The sequence below is a fragment of the Salmo trutta genome, chromosome 2 (genome assembly GCF_901001165.1).
Source record: "Salmo trutta chromosome 2, fSalTru1.1, whole genome shotgun sequence".
NCBI classification, from domain to species: domain Eukaryota; kingdom Metazoa; phylum Chordata; class Actinopteri; order Salmoniformes; family Salmonidae; genus Salmo; species Salmo trutta.
Genome location: NC_042958.1, coordinates 51,123,457 through 51,141,658, shown reverse-complemented (window position 1 = coordinate 51,141,658; position 18,202 = coordinate 51,123,457). Strand labels below are relative to the sequence as shown.

The window sequence follows — 18,202 nt, the reverse complement described above, 5'->3', positions numbered from 1 at the left end:
GTTCTGTCTCAGTGGTCTGCTTTCCGTTTTAGGTAACTTTCGATTTATCCTGCAGATACCACTACATCATACATAAACCCTGAAACAACCAAATCAAAATGAAAACAAGTTGGCGGATATTTTCCCATGTTAAAATTAGTCATTTTTATCTCTGCCTTTTCTCTCCCTGAGCTGCTCAGTGTGTATAATTGCTTTGTTTGAGCCTGGCAGTAGACGAGCTTATACGACAACCAAAGCAATGGATGAACAATCCTATGACTCTTTAAGTCTTCTGTAGATACTATACCGGAGACATTATTAGCCATCATTGGCCAGTCCAAAAGAAAGATCCCTCCCTCCCTCTCTCTCTCCCTCCTCACTGTCTCTCCTCCTCTCTCCCAGAGCCCTATAGCCCAGCGGTGTGGGTGATGATGTTTGTAATGTGCCTGACCGTGGTAGCTGTGACCGTATTCGTGTTTGAGTACTTCAGTCCTGTCGGCTACAACCGCAGCTTGGTCAGCGCTAAAGGTGAGTTGAGGCACACCTGCTGCTACCCTGGCTTTAGCGCTGAGGGCTCACACAGGTGACTTGGGTTGAAACTCAGCTGGTCATTAACCCTGCTTATTCACCCGAACACAGGGAAGTGTACGAGAGGGGTGGTAGGGTTAGGTGAAAATAATTAAGGAAAATACATTTTAAAAACATATTTTATATACATATTTACACAAAATATATATGGGGGATTGGAAATGATGCAGACATTTACATTGATAGAAGCCACACTCTACCTGCACTATTAAAGCTGAACCACCCCCTAAAAATAAATCATAATAATAAAAAAAACACTGCTTATTCACACAAACACAGGAAAGTGAGAGTTGTTTATCGGCTACACTAGTATGGGAAACGGCTGTGTCCTACTACACAAAAAACTCTGACATACTAGAAACAGAAGCTAGGTGCCAAGAGTTTTAAAGTGGTTTTAGGCAGGTATTGACACAGAATGCCAGACCCCGAGAGTCCCTGGGAGAGTGGGGTATAGCACTGCACTCAACAAAGACGGCTAATCAATCCCAGCATGCCGAGCTGCCAGAGCCCGCTCTCGTCTCGCGGTCTGAAAGGTCACTTCCTGGTTTAATTAGTGTTTGTCGCTAGGCTAATCTGATGGAGATGGATTTGGCTTCTCCAAGCTGGCAAAGATGGATGGGCTGAGTCTGTGTTCCCCAATACGACAAGACAGCTAGAGGCAGGCTAGCAGCTAACACTGTGTTACACAACACAACACACAACTAGAGGCAGGCTAGTGACTAACACTGTGTTACACAACACGACACACAACTAGAAGCAGGCTAGCAGCTAACACTGTGTTACACAACACAACACACAACTAGAGGCAGGCTAGTGACTAACACTGTGTTACACAACACGACAGACAGCTAGAAGCAGGCTAGCGGCTAACAAGGTGTTACACAACACAACAGAACTAGAGGCACGCTAACGGCTAACACCGTGTTACACAACACACAACTAGAGGCAGACTAGCAGCTAACACTGTGTTACCCAACACAACACAACTAGAGGCAGGCTAATGGCTAACACTGTGCTACCCAACACGACACACAGCTAGAGGCAGGCTAGTGGCTAAGACTGTGCTACCCAACACGACACACAGCTAGAGGCAGGCTAACGGCTAACACTGTGTTACCCAACACGACACACAGCTAGAGGCAGGCTAACGGCTAAGACTGTGCTACCCAACACAACACACAGCTAGTGGAAGGCTGACGGCTAACACTGTGCTACCCAACACGACACACAGCTAGAGGCAGGCTGACGGCTAACATTGTGTTACCCAACACGACACACAGCTAGAGGCAGGCTGACGGCTAACACTGTGTTACACAACACGACACAGCTAGAGGCAGGCTAACGGCTAACACTGTGTTACCCAACACGACACACAACTAGAGGTAGGCTAACGGCTAACACTGTGCTACCCAACACGACACACAGCTAGAGGCAGGCTAACGGCTAACACTGTGCTACCCAACATGACACACAGCTAGATGTAGGCTAACGGCTAACACTGTGCTACCCAACACGACACACAGCTAGAGGCAGGCTAACGGCAAACCCTTCAGTGACTAGTCTAATGCTGAGAGGATCGCTAATGATCCTCTCAGCATTACTCACAGCATTACTGTGTTGAGTGCTGCTGCTGGGTTGAGTGATGGGATAGGGAACAACCTATGAATGGAAACGTGATAGAGAGATCAAAAGGTCCAAATTCTATTAGGTCTAGTAAGGGGCTGTACAAACAAGCTAATTGGAAATGCATGATACAGCCATCAGCAGTATAGGAACATGGACGTATGTTTCATTACACATCAATAACATGGACGTATGTTTCATTACACACATCAATAACATGGACGTATGTTTCATTACAAACATCAATAACATGGACATATGTTTCATTACACATCAATAACATGGACGTATGTTTCATTACACATCAATAACATGGACATATGTTTCATTACACACATCAATAACATGGACATATGTTTCATTACACACATCAATAACATGGACGTATGTTTCATTACACACATCAATAACATAGACGTATGTTTCATTACAAACATCAATAACATGGACGTATGTTTCATTACAAACATCAATAACATGGACGTATGTTTCATTACACATCAATAACATGGACGTATGTTTCATTACACATCAATAACATGGACGTATGTTTCATTACACACATCAATAACATGGACGTATGTTTCATTACAAACATCAATAACATGGACATATGTTTCATTACACATCAATAACATGGACGTATGTTTCATTACACATCAATAACATGGACATATGTTTCATTACACACATCAATAACATGGACATAAGTTTCATTACACACATCAATAACATATGGACGTATATTGGACATCTGCTAATGATACTGTTATGATACAATGAGTTTATTAACCAAACACCCCCCCTCCTCCTCCTTTCTCTCCTGCCTCCAACCCCTCCCCAGCGGCAGGAGGTCCTACCTTCACCATAGGGAAGTCAGTGTGGTTGCTTTGGGGCATCGTGTTCAATAACTCGGTCCCCATCGAGAACCCTAAAGGAACCACCAGTAAGATCATGGTGCTGGTGTGGGCCTTCTTCGCGGTCATCTTCCTGGCCTCCTACACCGCCAACCTGGCTGCCTTCATGATCCAGGAGCAGTACATAGACACTGTGTCTGGACTGTCTGACAAGAAGGTAGGGCAATTAATCAATCCCTGAGTCGTCCACCAATCCATCTATCCTGATAACTGTCCTCTTGTAGCTCATCTTGTCAAAGATTAACCCTGTCATTCAATAGCTTCCATACGTGAACACAAAGACACACGCACGCACACACACACGCAAGCACACCACACTCATCTCATACACCACACACATTCTTCTTCATTCAGCTCGCTATTCCTCAGTGTAATCACAGAAGAGGAAAATGACAAGCGACACATTTTGTTTCAGAGATCCAGAGAGAGAGAAACAGAGAGAAAGAGAGAAACAGAGAGAAAGACAGGAACAGATAAACTGTAACGACGTGCGCTGAGAGTCGGGAAGCAATTTCAGAAAGCGAGTGATTTCGTCATTAAACAAAACATAATACAAAACAAGAAAAACGAACAACGCACAGCCATGAAACTGAAACCGAAACAATGATGCCTGGGGAAGGAACCAAAGAGAGTGACATAAATAGGGATGGTAATCAGGGAGGTGATGGAGTCCAGGTGAGTGTCATTATGCGCTGATGCGCCTAACGATGGTGACAGGTGTGCGACATAATGAGCAGCCTGGTGACCTAGAGGCTGGAGAAGGAGCACACGTGACATAAACAGAGAGATACAGAGAGAGAAACCAATAAAGAGAGAGATACAGAGAGAGAAACCATTAAACAGAGAGAGATACAGAGAGAGAAACCATTAAACAGAGAGAGATACAGAGAGAGAAACAGATAAACAGAGAGAGATACAGAGAGAGAAACCATATAAACAGAGAGAGAAACAGATAAACAGAGAGAGATACAGGGAGAAACCAATAAACAGAGAGCGATACAGAGAGAAACAAATAAACAAAGAGATACAGAGAGAGAAACCATTAAACAGAGAGATACAGAGAGAGAAACCATTAAACAGAGAGATACAGAGAGAGAAACCATTAAACAGAGAGATACAGAGAGAGAAACCATTAAACAGAGAGAGATACAGAGAGACAAACCATATAAACAGAGAGAGATACAGAGAGAGAAACCATATAAACAGAGAGATACAGAGAGAGGAACCATATAAACAGAGAGATACAGAGAGAGAAACCAATAAACAGAGATACAGAGAGAGAAACCATATAAACAGAGAGAGATACAGAGAGAGAAACAGATAAACAGAGATACAGAGAGAAACAAATAAACAGAGAGGTACAGAGAGAGAAACAGATAAACAGAGATACAGAGAGAGAAACCAATAAACAGAGAGAGAAACAGATAAACAGAGACAGAGAGATAAATAGAGAGATACTTAGAGATTCAGAAACCAATAAACAGAGGGAGATACAGAGAGAGAAACAGATAAACAGGGAGAGAGAGAGAAACAGATAAATAGAGAGAGAGATACAGAGAGAGAGAGAGAAACAGATAAACAGAGAGAGAGAGAAATAGATAAACAGAGAGAGAGAGATACAGATAAACAGAGAGAGAGCGATACAGATAAACAGAGAGAGAGAAACAGATAAACAGAGAGAGAGAGACAGATAAACAGAGAGAGAGAGAAACAGATAAACAGAGAGAGAGATACAGATAAAAAGAGAGCGAGAGATACAGATAAACACAGAGAGAGAGAGAGAGATACAGATAAACAGAGAGAGAGAGATACAGATAAACACAGAGAGAGAGAGAGAGAGAGATACAGATAAACAGAGAGAGAGGGATACAGATCAAAAGAGAGCAAGAGAGAGATACAGAGAGAGAGATACAGCTAAAAAGAGAGTGAGAGAGATACCGATAAACAGAGAGAGAGAGATACAGATAAAAAGAGAGTGAGAGAGAGAGATACAGATAAACAGAGAGAGAGAGATACAGATAAAAAGAGAGAGAGAGAGATACAGATAAACAGAGAGAGAGAGAGAGAGATACAGATAAACAGAGAGAGAGAGATACAGATAAACAGAGAGAGAGAGATACAGAGAGAGAGAGATACAGATAAAAAGAGAGAGAGAGATACAGATAAACAGAGAGAGAGAGAGAGAGAGAGATACAGATAAACAGAGTGAGAGAGAGAGAGAGATACAGATAAACAGAGAGAGAGAGATACCGGGCCTCAGGGGAGGTATAGAGACAATGTTGTATTCTTCTGTGAACACAGTGAACACGACTTTTTCCAGGCTGAGAATAAGCAGCGTGGCCCTGAGTGATGCTGGTTGTATTAATTAACCACTGGTTATACTTATGCAGATACTCCTGTCTGTACCACTGTTCATAGTGCTGATGGATCAATATGACCTGTAACAATATATTCATAAACTCCTTCCTATACACACTCTGTTCATGCAGGCACACACACACGCACACGCACACGCACACGCACACACACACACACTTGTATAGGATGTTATCTTCGAGAGGTCTATCCATCTACATAGGGCTCTGAAGGTCAATGCTAACAGAGAATAATAGAGCAGTTTTTATTTACACTTTAATAGAGTTTTATGAGCGTCTGCGTTCTGTGTGGTTCTTTCAAAGGTTTCATCCACCCTGCAGTCTGAGTCATTTCAACTCTGAACCGAGTCCAAACGGCCCTGAGTTGATCTACTAGACTGAACTAAATCTATGGCTACTGAAATGACTTAAATAGGACAGGCCTTGAATGATATCACATTTAATCAAATTGAAAAGGGTAGGATGGCGTTCATTCCAATGAAAGTGAATTGAGAGGTTTGAGATTTTAACCGAATCAGTTTCAAATTAATAGAACTGCTCTGAATTAGATCTCACTGAGCTGAATCTCCTCTCCTCTCCTCTCCTCTCCTCTCCTCTCCTCTCCTCTCCTCTCCTCTCCTCTCCTCACAGTTCCAGAAGCCTCAGGAGCACTACCCTCCATTCCGGTTTGGGACAGTCCCTAACGGCAGCACAGAGAGGAACATCAGGAGTAACTACCCCGACATGCACGCACACATGGTCAAATACAACCAGAGAGGAGTGGAGGATGCCCTCAACAGCCTTAAGACAGCGTAAGAACGCACTGCCTTTAATCCTTACCTCTCCTCCAGCTCTCAACCCTAACCCCTAATCCCCAGTCCAACGCCCTCAGAATACAGTACCGTCTATGATCCCCATAGTTTGATCCAGGCTTATTTACTGGGAGGAGTTCCATTTGGTTTATTAAAACTGCAACACATTCTGATTCTTCTCCGTCTCATCCAGGAAGCTGGATGCTTTTATCTATGATGCTGCGGTGTTGAACTACATGGCAGGGAAGGACGAGGGCTGTAAGCTTGTGACCATTGGCTCTGGGAAGGTGTTTGCTACAACGGGCTACGGTATCGCCCTGCAGAAAGACTCCCGATGGAAACGGCCAATTGACCTGGCATTATTGCAGTTCCTGGGAGACGGTGGGTCATGCACACGCGCACACACACACACACACACACACACACACACACACACACACACACACACACACTCACTGGTAACCCCAATTTGTAAGTCATAAATCATCACATTTTCCTCAGTAGCCTAATTTGAAAGAAACCCCATGCACCTGAATCTGACTGTGGTAATTCACTGGTGAGTCACTTCTCAAGGTGGTTCTGACTGCGTCCCTCTCCTCTCCTCTCTCCCAGGTGACACCCAGCGCTTGGAGACAGTCTGGCTGTCAGGCATCTGTCAGAATGAGAAGAACGAGGTGATGAGCAGTAAGCTGGACATAGACAACATGGCCGGGGTCTTCTACATGCTGCTGGTGGCCATGGGGCTCAGTCTGCTGGTGTTCTCCTGGGAACATCTACTCTACTGGAAACTTCACAAGGAACTAGACAAGTCTCCCAGGATGGACTTCCTGCTCGCCATCAGCAGGGTGAGACAGAGAGACAGAGAGAGAGAGAGAGAGAGAGAGAGAGAGAGAGAGAGAGAGAGAGAGAGAGAGAGAGAGAGAAAGAAAGAGAGAGAGAGAGGTATAGAGAAAGAAAGAGAGAACAAATCTCGTGTAAGAGTTAATGATGTGTGGCGAATGAATAACGCCTGATATGAGCCCTTATTGCTGTTTATAATTCCTATGACTACATTATCATCTGCAGAACAATAGTTTTAATGAGCACAAACCACGGTTTAAATTCCAGCTCAACATTAGTGTTAATCAGCAACCAATCTATGTGATAAGAGCGTGTTTGTAGGAGAGGCAGAAGGAGGGAACGAATGTGAAAAACATTACCAGCCTAAAGTCTATGGACTCAACTCAATTCATTAAATCTGATTTTATTTTTCACATGCGCCTAGTACAACCGGTGTAAACATTTACCGTTAAATAAATTAGCAAATAAAAATATGAAATAGTAACACAATAAATAGCAATATCGAGGTCATATACAAGTCAATGTACGAGGTAGTACTGGTAGCAAGTCAATGTAATAGGTAGTTGAGGTAATATGTAGATGTAGGTAGGGGTAAAAGTGACTAGAAAATCTCACCAAAAATGTGTGTGTGTGTGTGCACGCTCTGCTAACAGTGTGTAATTGCAGCGTTGTACCTGTATCATGGTTTATCAGATTAGCAGCTAAATTACTATCTGATAGTTAATCCCTACGGGGGCCCCTGAGGGCCAAATTAAATTAGGCTTTGTCAGTTTTTCAGTCGACTGTGAACGGTGCAGTCAGGGGATTCAGCTCTCTGTTTGCCCATGCAGTTTGATACTATTTGCTCAGCAAGTCTGTGTGTGTTCAGTGTGTGTGCAAACTGGCAAAATCTGTTGAATCGAATGACTTTCTTGTGAGGTTTAACTTTTGAGCTAGATCTCTCTACAGGGCTTCTACTGAATGTTACATGTAGTAGATCATTTATTCTCTCTCTCTCTCTCTCTCTCTCTCTCTCTCTCTCTCTCTCTCTTTCTCTTTCTCTCTCTGTCTCTCTCTCCCTCCCTTCCTTTACTTTCCCTCTGTCCCCTCCCTCCCTCTCTTCCGTCTCCCAGGGTATCTACAGTTGCTTCAACGGGGTGGAGGAACCAGACCTCCCTAACCTGGCCAACCCAGACCTGACAGCTAACTATGCCCAGGCTAACATGCTCAAGATGCTACGCACTGCTAAGGACCTGGTTAACTCTGCCCAGGTCGAGACCTCACTGGACCACGCCACCAAGACCATAGAACACTGGGGACGCCATGGCGGCAGCCTGCCTGTCCACATTCCGCAGCAAGGCACCACGGAAACAGTCCCGGGAGGGTTCGCTTATGTCACAGAGAATACACACCTGCCCCCCGAGCGCCCCCTCAGCCCACAATACTGCACGCTGGGTGTAGTAACATCTGTGAACCAGCAGAGGGGGCTGGCGAGACCCACACCGCTACGATACACGCTCCCGGCTCGTACTTCCTCTCTCTACGACAGACCACTTCCTGTTTCTAGTCTCATTTGTCCTCACCTTGACCTGGCTGGGGGGGACCGCCTCGCTTCTTACCCTCTCCCTTCCACAGGTAGGCTCTATGTGGACCCCCAACATCTTTCCCACCCCCGCTCTCCCTTCATCCCCTATAGTGAGCTCCAGTTCCCAGACATCTACCTCTCCTCTCACCCACCCTCTGCTGTCTCCCATCCCCCCCACACAGAGCCCTCCAGGAGGAAGAGGAGGAGCAAGAGCCTCCTCTCAGGGGAGACAGGAAGAGGAGGAGGACAGAGGAGGCGGCGCAGGGAGGAGAAGAAGGTGTGCCTGGCTGAACTCCGGGCCAACCACCTCCAGGAAAACCATGTCTCGCCCCACATGCCTGACTCCCTGTACCCAGGAGCGGTGCTCTGTCCTGGGGAAGAGGGCTACGGTGGCTCCTGGCCTCTTCCTCTGGAGGAGCTCGTCCTAGCAGGCAGACGGCGCCTCCACCGACGGCCATCTTTCCTTCGAGCCACCTGGGGTAGCGAGCAGATTTGCCAGCCGGACGATACTCCGCCTACATCCCTCGATAGCCAATCACATTCTGCTTTACCAGACTTATTTCCCTACGTCATGGTCGACCAAGAAACTCCCACTAAACTCTACAACCCCACCCCGTTCCGGAACAACCTATGCTATCCTGCCGCCTCACCCCGCCAACATGCCTATCTTCATATAAGGCAGGACCAGAGGAAAGGAAACTCACGTAAGAAGCTGCGACACTCACACTCCACCCACCTGCCCACCTACAGGGAGGCTGTGCTGGGGCGCCAGGAAGGGGGAGGTGGGGTAGGCCTGGGGGTGGTCCGGAGAACCACCAGCCTGCTCAGCAGACAGTACAACGACTATCTAACCTCCTACCCTGGGCTGCCTCTATACCACAGCCCCCTCAACCTCCAGGCCCATTCCCCGGCATCCAGCAACCACCCCAGCCCCGGCACCTACCGTATCCCCAGCCCTGTATGCCAGCTCCTGGCCTGTGGAGGGGGCTGTCGAAGTCAGAGGGGGTTGTTGTACCAGGACAGTCTGTATGGAGCCTATGGAGCCTATCGAGGGGCCCAGGATTCGGGCTTAGAGCCCCAGAGAGGAGATTGCTCAGTAGGGTTGAGGTCTGAGGACAGACCCTGTGTGACCCGGCCCTGGGGAAAAGTCTCTAGTCTGGAGTCAGAGGTCTGAGAGAGACAGACAAACACTACATACTTTATAGACTGGAATGTATACTGTAGAATATATGGTTGGAATTCCACATTGAAGATTTGTGATCCACAGTGACCGTTTCAGAGGGGGGTGGGATACTTCTCATACACAGAATCAGGTACGAGAAGGATATTTGCAGTAAAGGACGGAAGCTGAGGGTTAGAATTCATTTGATAGGTTGGACAGATGAACTTCCTTCTTTCTTATTGAAGAGATAAAGTGGAGTGTTTAACTCAATGTTAAGTGCCCATTTTGGAAAAAGCATGAAACTGAAAGGATGTGTAGTGGAGCACACTGTACTGCAGCTAGCTCAGCCTAGCACGGTGACGTCCCCTTTCCCAAACAGTTAGTATGCTACGTACAGAGTTCTTAATGCAAACAAATAGAGAACATAGTAAGGTGGTAAAATGGGGGTGTTTCGGAGAGTGTGTTGGAAGTGTTGGAGAGTGTGTTGGAGAGTGTGTTGGAGAGTGTGTTGGGGAGTGTGTTGGAGAGGATGGAACGTTAATTTTACTTGCTGCTTTGAAACATTATATTCCTGTGTTCTGTGCATTATATTATGATATACTATATATAATATTTATATATAAATATATATTATTCATATATAATACCACAATGTACAGAGTCGATAGTGTTGCTGTCTGGGACAAATGCAGAGGTTGTGTGTGTGTGTGTGTGTGTGTGTGTGTGTGTGTGTGTGTGTGTGTGTGTGTGTGTGTGTGTGTGTGTGTGTGTGTGTGTGTGTGTGTGTGTGTGTGTGTGTGTGTGTTGTCAGTCCTTGCCCGGATTGTTTCCAAGCCACTGAGCCGAACAAGAGAGGAACATGTCTTCAGTTCTCCATCTAAGCAAAAAATATATAATCGCACAACCATATACACTTAGAAATAACAAATATTCCAGATAGCTGAATCTGTTGACTGCTGTGTACAAGGCCATGGCAACTAAGCTACTGCATGTCTATAAGTAAGAGTACAATTAAAGTATCTGGAGAAGAATTGCAATAAAGATGTTGTAGAAGCATAAGTCCGAATGAACATACGCTGTCTGTATGTTGATAAGGAATACAGACAGCTGGCCAACTGAGTGACGCAGCAGTCTATGGCACTGCATCACAGTGTTGCAGCGTCACTACTGGAGTTTGATCCCAGGCTGTGTCTCAACCGGCCGTGACCGGGAGTCCCATAGGGCGGCGCACAATTTACCCAGCATCGTCCGGGTTAGGGGAAGATTTGGCCGGGGGGGGGCTTTCTTGGCAGGCCGGGTGCCTCCAGGCTGACTCTGGTCATCAGTTGAACAGTGTTTCCTCCGACACATTGGTGCGGATGACATCCGGGTTAAGCTGACAGAGTGTTAAGAAGTGCGGTTTGGCGGGTCATGTTTCAGAGGAAGCATGATTCAACCTTCGACTTTCCCCCGAGCCCATTGGGGAGTTGGAGTGATGAGACAAGATCGTAATATCACTAAATTGGGGAGGAAAAGGAGGTAAAATGACAAAATAAAGAGGAATACGGACAGTTAAGTGTCTGTCTACAGTGTAATACAAAGGTTTCAGCTGTAGAAGTGATCCTAGCTCCGATGCTGATCTACGGTCAGTTTTGTGTTTCTTCCTTATGGTTAAGGCTAGTTTTCTGGGACGGTAGGCTGATCCTAGATCTGTACCTACTCACATTGGATGAATGATTCATTTACATAAACACATTCTAATAGGGCTTCTCAACAGATTTATATTCTATATTCTTAATATGGATTATACATAGATCACGTATAGATAATATATAGGTAATATATAGATAATATATAGATAATATTTTATTTATTTATTTATTTATTTATTTCACCTTTATTTAACCAGGTAGGCAAGTTGAGAACAAGTTCTCATTTACAATTGCGACCTGGCCAAGATAAAGCAAAGCAGTTCGACAACATACAACAACACAGAGTTACACATGGAGTAAAACAACATACAATCAATGATGCAGTAGAAAAAAATAAGACTATATACAATGTGAGCAAATGATGTGAGATAAGGGAGTATATATACAGTAATATACAGATAACATATAGATAATATACAGACAATATACAGATAATATACAGATAATATATAGAAAATATACAGATAACATACAAATAATATATAGATAATATATAGATAATATACAGATAATATACAGATAATATATAGGTAATATACAGATAATATATAGATAACATTTTGATAATATATAGATAGTATACAGATAATATATAGATAATGTGGTGTTGGTTGACTTAGTATTACATTCATGTATCAATATATATAGAACAGAGTTTTATAACCAATATCTATTCAGGCACATCTTTTAAGGCTTTTATAATGGCAGAACTGACCGACAGACTTGGTGAGCCATTTACTATGATTGATATTATCTTTCTCTCTCTCTTTTTCTCAGTCCCTTTTATTTCCCCTCTCTCCTTCTCTATTTGTCCCTCCCTCCCTCCCTCCCTCCCTCCCTCCCTCCCTCCCTCCCTCCCTCCCTCCCTCCCTCCCTCCCTCCTCTCTCTGTATAATGATAGCTAGTTAAAGGAGGTAATTGAAAGCTATTCTAGTATCTGTATTACCTTCTTCCACATTGTAATTAATCACTAAGAACAATTAAAAGTCTTTTGGACGAAGGTGACCGTGTCTCTCTCTCCTTCTCTCTCTCTGTGACTCTTTATTGCCCTGTCCCATGTTTCTCTTTCTAGCATTGTCTGCCTCTCTGTCCCCCCCTCTCTCTCTCTCTCTGTGACTCTTTATTGCCCTGTCCCATGTTTCTTTCTTTCTAGCATTGTCTGCCTCTCTGTGCCCATATCTCTCCCGCTTCCTCTCTCTCTCTCTCTCTCTCTCTCTCTCTCTCTCTCTCTCTCTCTCTCTCTCTCTCTCTCTCTCTCTCTCTCTCTCTCTCTCTCTCTCTCTCTCTCTCTCTCAGAAAGGTGTAATAACTACAGAGATGGCTATCTGAACGGGCCTCATCTGGGTAAATAAATAAAGGTGAATTGAGATTGAATTGACACCTTTACATAGTAGTGTTCATATCTTACATGGGAAAGATATAAAGTATTGTGGACACTAGCCATACTAATCTGTGTCAGCAGTAAGGTCTGAGAGAGACTCAGAATACACCTACTGTCCTAGAAGACTACAGGTAGCGAGAGAAAGAGAGAGAGAACAAAAATATAATTACTTGACACATTGGAATGAATTAACAAAAAAAACAGAGCAAACTAGAATGCTATTTGGCCCTGAACAGAGAGTAAACAGTGGCAGAATACCTGACCACTGTGACTGACCCAAAAGGAAAGCTTTGACTATGTACAGACTCAGTGAGCATAGCCTTGCTATTGAGAAAGATTGCTGTAGGCAGACCTGGCTCTCAAGAGAAGACAGGCTATGTGCACAATGCTCACAAAATGAGATGGAAACTGAGTTGCACTTCCTAACCTCCTGCCAAATGTATGACCATATCTATTGGGTGAAATACCACAGTGTGCCATCACGGCAGCAAAATGTGTGACCTGTTGCCGCAAGAAAAGGGCAACCAGTGAATAACAAACACCATTGTAAATACAACCTATATTTATGTTTATTTATTTTCCCATTTTTAATTTAACTAATTGCACATACTCACAACACTGTATATAAACATAATATGACATTTTAATTGTCTTTATTATTTTGGAAATTGCGTGAGTGTCATATTTACTTTTGTTTTTCGATTTCACTTGTTTTGTTTCCCATGCCAATAAAGCCCCTTGAATTGAAATGTAGAGTTGAAGTCGGAAGTTTACATACACCTTAGCCAAATAATTTAAACTCCGTTTTTCACAATTCCTGACATTTAATCCTAGTAAAAATTCCCTGTCTTAGGTCAGTTAGGATCACCACTTTATTTTAAGAATGTGAAATGTCAGAATAATAGTAGAGAGAATTATTTATTTCAGCTTTTATTTCTTTCATCACATTCCCAGTGGGTCAGAAGTTTACATACACTCAATTAGTACTTGGTAGCATTGCTTTTAAATTGTTTATCTTGGGTCAAATGTTTCGGGTAGCCTTCCACAAGCTTCCCACAATAAGTTGGGTGAATTTTGGCCCATTTCTCCTGACAGAGCTGGTGTAACTGAATCCGGTTTGTAGGCCTCCTTGCTGGCAGATGGTTTTTCAGTTCTGACCACAAATTTTCTATAGGATTGAGGTCAGGGCTTTGTGATGGCCACTCCAATACCTTGACTTTGTTGTCCTTAAGCCATTTCGCCACAACTTTGGAAGTATGCTTGGGGTCATTGTCCATTTGGAAGACCCATTTGCCACCAAGCTTTAACTTCCTGACTGATGTCTTGAGATGTTGCTTCAATATATCCACATAATTTTCCTGCCTCATGATGCCATCTATTTTGTGAAGTGCACCAGTCCCTCCTGCAGCAAAGCACCCCCACAACATGATGCTGCCACCCCCATGCTTCCCGGTTGGGATGGTGTTCTTCGGCTTGCAAGCCTCCCCCTTTTTCCTCCAAACATAATGATGGTTATTATGGCCAAACAGTTCTATTTTTGTTTCATCAGATCAGAGGACAATTCTCCAAAAAGTATGATTTTTGTCCCCATGTGCAGATGCAAACAATAGTCTGGCTTTTTTATGGCGGTTTTGGAGCTGTGATTTCTTCCTTGTTGAGTGGCCTTTCAGGTTATGTCGATATAGGACTCGTTTTACTGTGGATATATGCTGCTCAAAAAAATAAAGGGAACACTTAAACAACACATCCTAGATCTGAATGAAAGAAATAATCTTATTAAATACTTTTTTCTTTACATAGTTGAATGTGCTGACAACAAAATCACACAAAAATAATCAATGGAAATCCAATTTATCAACCCATGGAGGTCTGGATTTGGAGTCACACTCAAAATTAAAGTGGAAAACCACACTACAGGCTGATCCAACTTTGATGTAATGTCCTTAAAACAAGTCAAAATGAGGCTCAGTAGTGTGTGTGGCCTCCACGTGCCTGTATGACCTCCCTACAACGCCTGGGCATGCTCCTGATGAGGTGGCGTATGGTCTCCTGAGGGATCTCCTCCCAGACCTGGACTAAAGCATCCGCCAACTCCTGGACAGTCTGTGGTGCAACGTGGCGTTGGTGGATGGAGCGAGACATGATGTCCCAGATGTGCTCAATTGGATTCAGGTCTGGGGAACGGGCGGGCCAGTCCATAGCATCAATGCCTTCCTCTTGCAGGAACTGCTGACACACTCCAGCCACATGAGGTCTAGCATTGTCTTGCATTAGGAGGAACCCAGGGCCAACGCACCAGCATATGGTCTCACAAGGGGTCTGAGGATCTCATATCGGTACCTAATGGCAGTCAGGCTACCTCTGGCGAGCACATGGAGGGCTGTGCGGCCCCCCAAAGAAATGCCACCCCACACCATGACTGACCCACCGCCAAACTGGTCATGCTGGAGGATGTTGCAGGCAGCAGAACGTTCTCCATGGTGTCTCCAGACTCTGTCACGTCTGTCACGTGCTCAGTGTGAACCTGCTTTCATTTGTGAAGAGCACAGGGCGCCAGTGGCGAATTTGCCAATCTTGGTGTTCTCTGGCAAATGCCAAACGTCCTGCACGGTGTTGGGCTGTAAGCACAACCCCCACCTGTGGACGTCGGGCCGTCATACCACCCTCATGGAGTCTGTTTCTGACCGTTTGAGCAGACACATGCACATTTGTGGCCTGCTGGAGGTCATTTTGCAGGGCTCTGGCAGTGCTTCTCCTGCTCCTCCTTGCACAAAGGCAGAGGTAGCAGTCCTGCTGCTGGGTTGTTGCCCTCCTACGGCCTCCTCCACGTCTCCTGATGTACTGGCCTGTCTCCTGGTAGCGCCTCCATGCTCTGGACACTACGCTGACAGACACAGCAAACCTTCTTGCCACAGCTCGCATTGATGTGCCATCCTGTATGAGCTGCACTACCTGAGCCACTTGTGTGGGTTGTAGACTCCGTCTCATGCTACCACTAGAGTGAAAGCACCGCTAGCATTCAAAAGTGACCAAAACATCAGCCAGGAAGCATAGGAACTGAGAAGTGGTCTGTGGTCCCCACCTGCAGAACCACTCCTTTATTGGGGGTGTCTTGCTAATTGCCTATAATTTCCACCTGTTGTCTATTCCATTTGCACAACAGCATGTGAAATGTATTGTCAATCAGTGTTGCTTCCTAAGTGGACAGTTTGATTTCACAGAAGTGTGATTGACTTGGAGTTACATTGTGTTGTTTAAGTGTTCCCTTTATTTTTTTGAGCAGTGTATATACTTTTGTACCGGTTTCCTCCAGCATTTTCACAAGGTCCTTTGCTGTTGTTCTGGGATTGATTTGCACTTTTCGCACCAAAGTACATTCATCTCTAGGAGACAGAAAGCGTCTCCTTCCTGAGCGGTATGACGGCAGCTGCGTGGTCCCATGGTGTTTATACTTGCGTACTATTGTTTGTACAGATGAACGTGATACCTTAAGGCGTTTGGAAATTGCTTCCAAGGATGAAACAGGTCTTGGCTGATTTCTTTTGATTTTCCCATGATGTCAAGCGAAGAGGCACTGAGTTTGAAGGTTGGCCTTGAAATACATCCACAGGTACACCTCCAATTGACTCACATTATGTCAATTAGCCTATCAGAAGCTTCTAAAGCCATGACATCATTTTCTGGTATTTCCCAAGCTGTTTAAAGGCACAGTCAACTTAGTGTATGTAAACTTCTGACCCACTGGAATTGTGATACAGTGAATTTGTCACTACTTCCGCCGAAGTTGGTCCCTTTCCTTGTTCGGGCGGCGTTCGGCGGTCGAAGTCGCCGACCTTCTTGCCATCGCTGATCCTCTTTTCATTTTCCTTTGGTTTTGTCTTGTCTTGTATCACATCTGGTTCCAATCCCATTCATTATATGTTATGTATTTAACCCTCTATTCCCCCTCATTGTCCTTGTCGGTGATTGTTTATTTGTAAGCTATGTGCAAGATATGTTCTGGAGTGCGACGGGTTTTGTTCCCACTTGTATTATTTTGTATATTTTGGTTTTCAGAGTTTTTGAGCACTTATTAAACTGCTCCGTTTTATACCAAGTTCGATCTCCTGTGCCTGACTTCCCTGCCACCAGCACGCACCCTTACAGAATCACCGACCTGATATGGAGTCAGCAGGAGCAGGTACCCCGGTTATAGGGGTGGAGGAGTGCGTCCGGGAGCACGCAGCAATGCTTCCCCATCTGGGCATCGCTATGGACCGCGTTGTCCAGACTATGGACCGCTGGGAGAGACAGTGAGTTCTTCCAGCACCTCCACCAGCACAACCGGGGTCTTCTCTGAGCGCCCCTTTTCCACCTGGTTCCAGTGGGATTCGTCTCTCCCTGCCCCGGGAGTACGACGGAGAGGCTGCGAACTGCCGGGGGTTCCTGCTTCAACTGGAGCTGGCCACCGTCCACCGTATACCTGGCCACCGTCCACCCGGCTCCATCGGGCCGTGAGAGGGTGTCCGCCCTCGTCTCGTGCCTCACTGGGAAAGCCCTGGAGTGGGCCAACGCCGTGTGGAGAGAAGGAGATGCGGCGTTGGACCAGTTTGAGGAGTTCACCCGCCGCTTCCGGGCAGTCTTCGACTGCGCCTCTTCCATCTGAGGCAGGAGACGAGGAGCGCCCAGGAGTTCGCCCTGGAGTTTAAAGGGCCCTGATCGACCATTAACGCTGCAGTCTGCGCGAGGACGTCCGTCGGGAGTTGGCCTGCAGAGACACCACCCTCACATTCAACCAGCTGGTGGACTTGTCCATCTGGCTGGACAACCTGCTGGCTACCGGCGGACGTTCTGACCAGGGTCCGGTGGTTCTATCCTCCCGCACCCACTCTCCGATACCCATGGAGCTGGGAGGGGCGGTGCGCAGGGAGACCGGAGGGGTTTCCCGCTCGTGCACCATCTGTGGCCGCAGAGGTCACACTGCCGGTCGGTGCCGGGTTGGTTCCTCTGGGGATCAAGGCAGCAGGCAGGGCTCTCTGGTGTCACCCCAGGTGAGCTGGCACCATTCTCACCCAAAGCCCTCTGTTGCACATATGTTTGTGTTTTTCACTTTCCCTGAGTGTTACCCGAATTTTATTGACAGAGCTTTAGCCCATAGTTTAGGGATCCCCATCGTTCCTGTGGATGTGCCTTTCCCCGTTCACGCCTTAGATAGTCGACCATTAGGGTCAGGGTGGATTAGGGAGGTCACCGCTCCTTTGGGCATGGTGATGCAGGGGGGTCATACGGAGAGAATTAGTCTCTTCCTTATT

General features: G+C 45.6%; 1 protein-coding gene across 1 annotated transcript in view; it reads left to right on the top strand.

Annotated features, from left to right (window-relative positions):
• Window positions 1-10,401, top strand: part of LOC115163182 (glutamate receptor ionotropic, NMDA 2C-like) — a 48,383-nt gene extending 37,982 nt beyond the window's left edge. The window contains exons 11-16 of the mRNA XM_029714858.1: window positions 382-507; window positions 3,035-3,264; window positions 6,113-6,273; window positions 6,467-6,654; window positions 6,886-7,118; window positions 8,226-10,401. Of these exons, the coding sequence (XP_029570718.1) occupies window positions 382-507; window positions 3,035-3,264; window positions 6,113-6,273; window positions 6,467-6,654; window positions 6,886-7,118; window positions 8,226-9,851 (2,564 nt within the window). The 3' untranslated portion in view covers window positions 9,852-10,401. The remainder of the gene's footprint in view (window positions 1-381; window positions 508-3,034; window positions 3,265-6,112; window positions 6,274-6,466; window positions 6,655-6,885; window positions 7,119-8,225) is intronic.
• The last annotated feature ends 7,801 nt before the right edge of the window (window positions 10,402-18,202 follow it).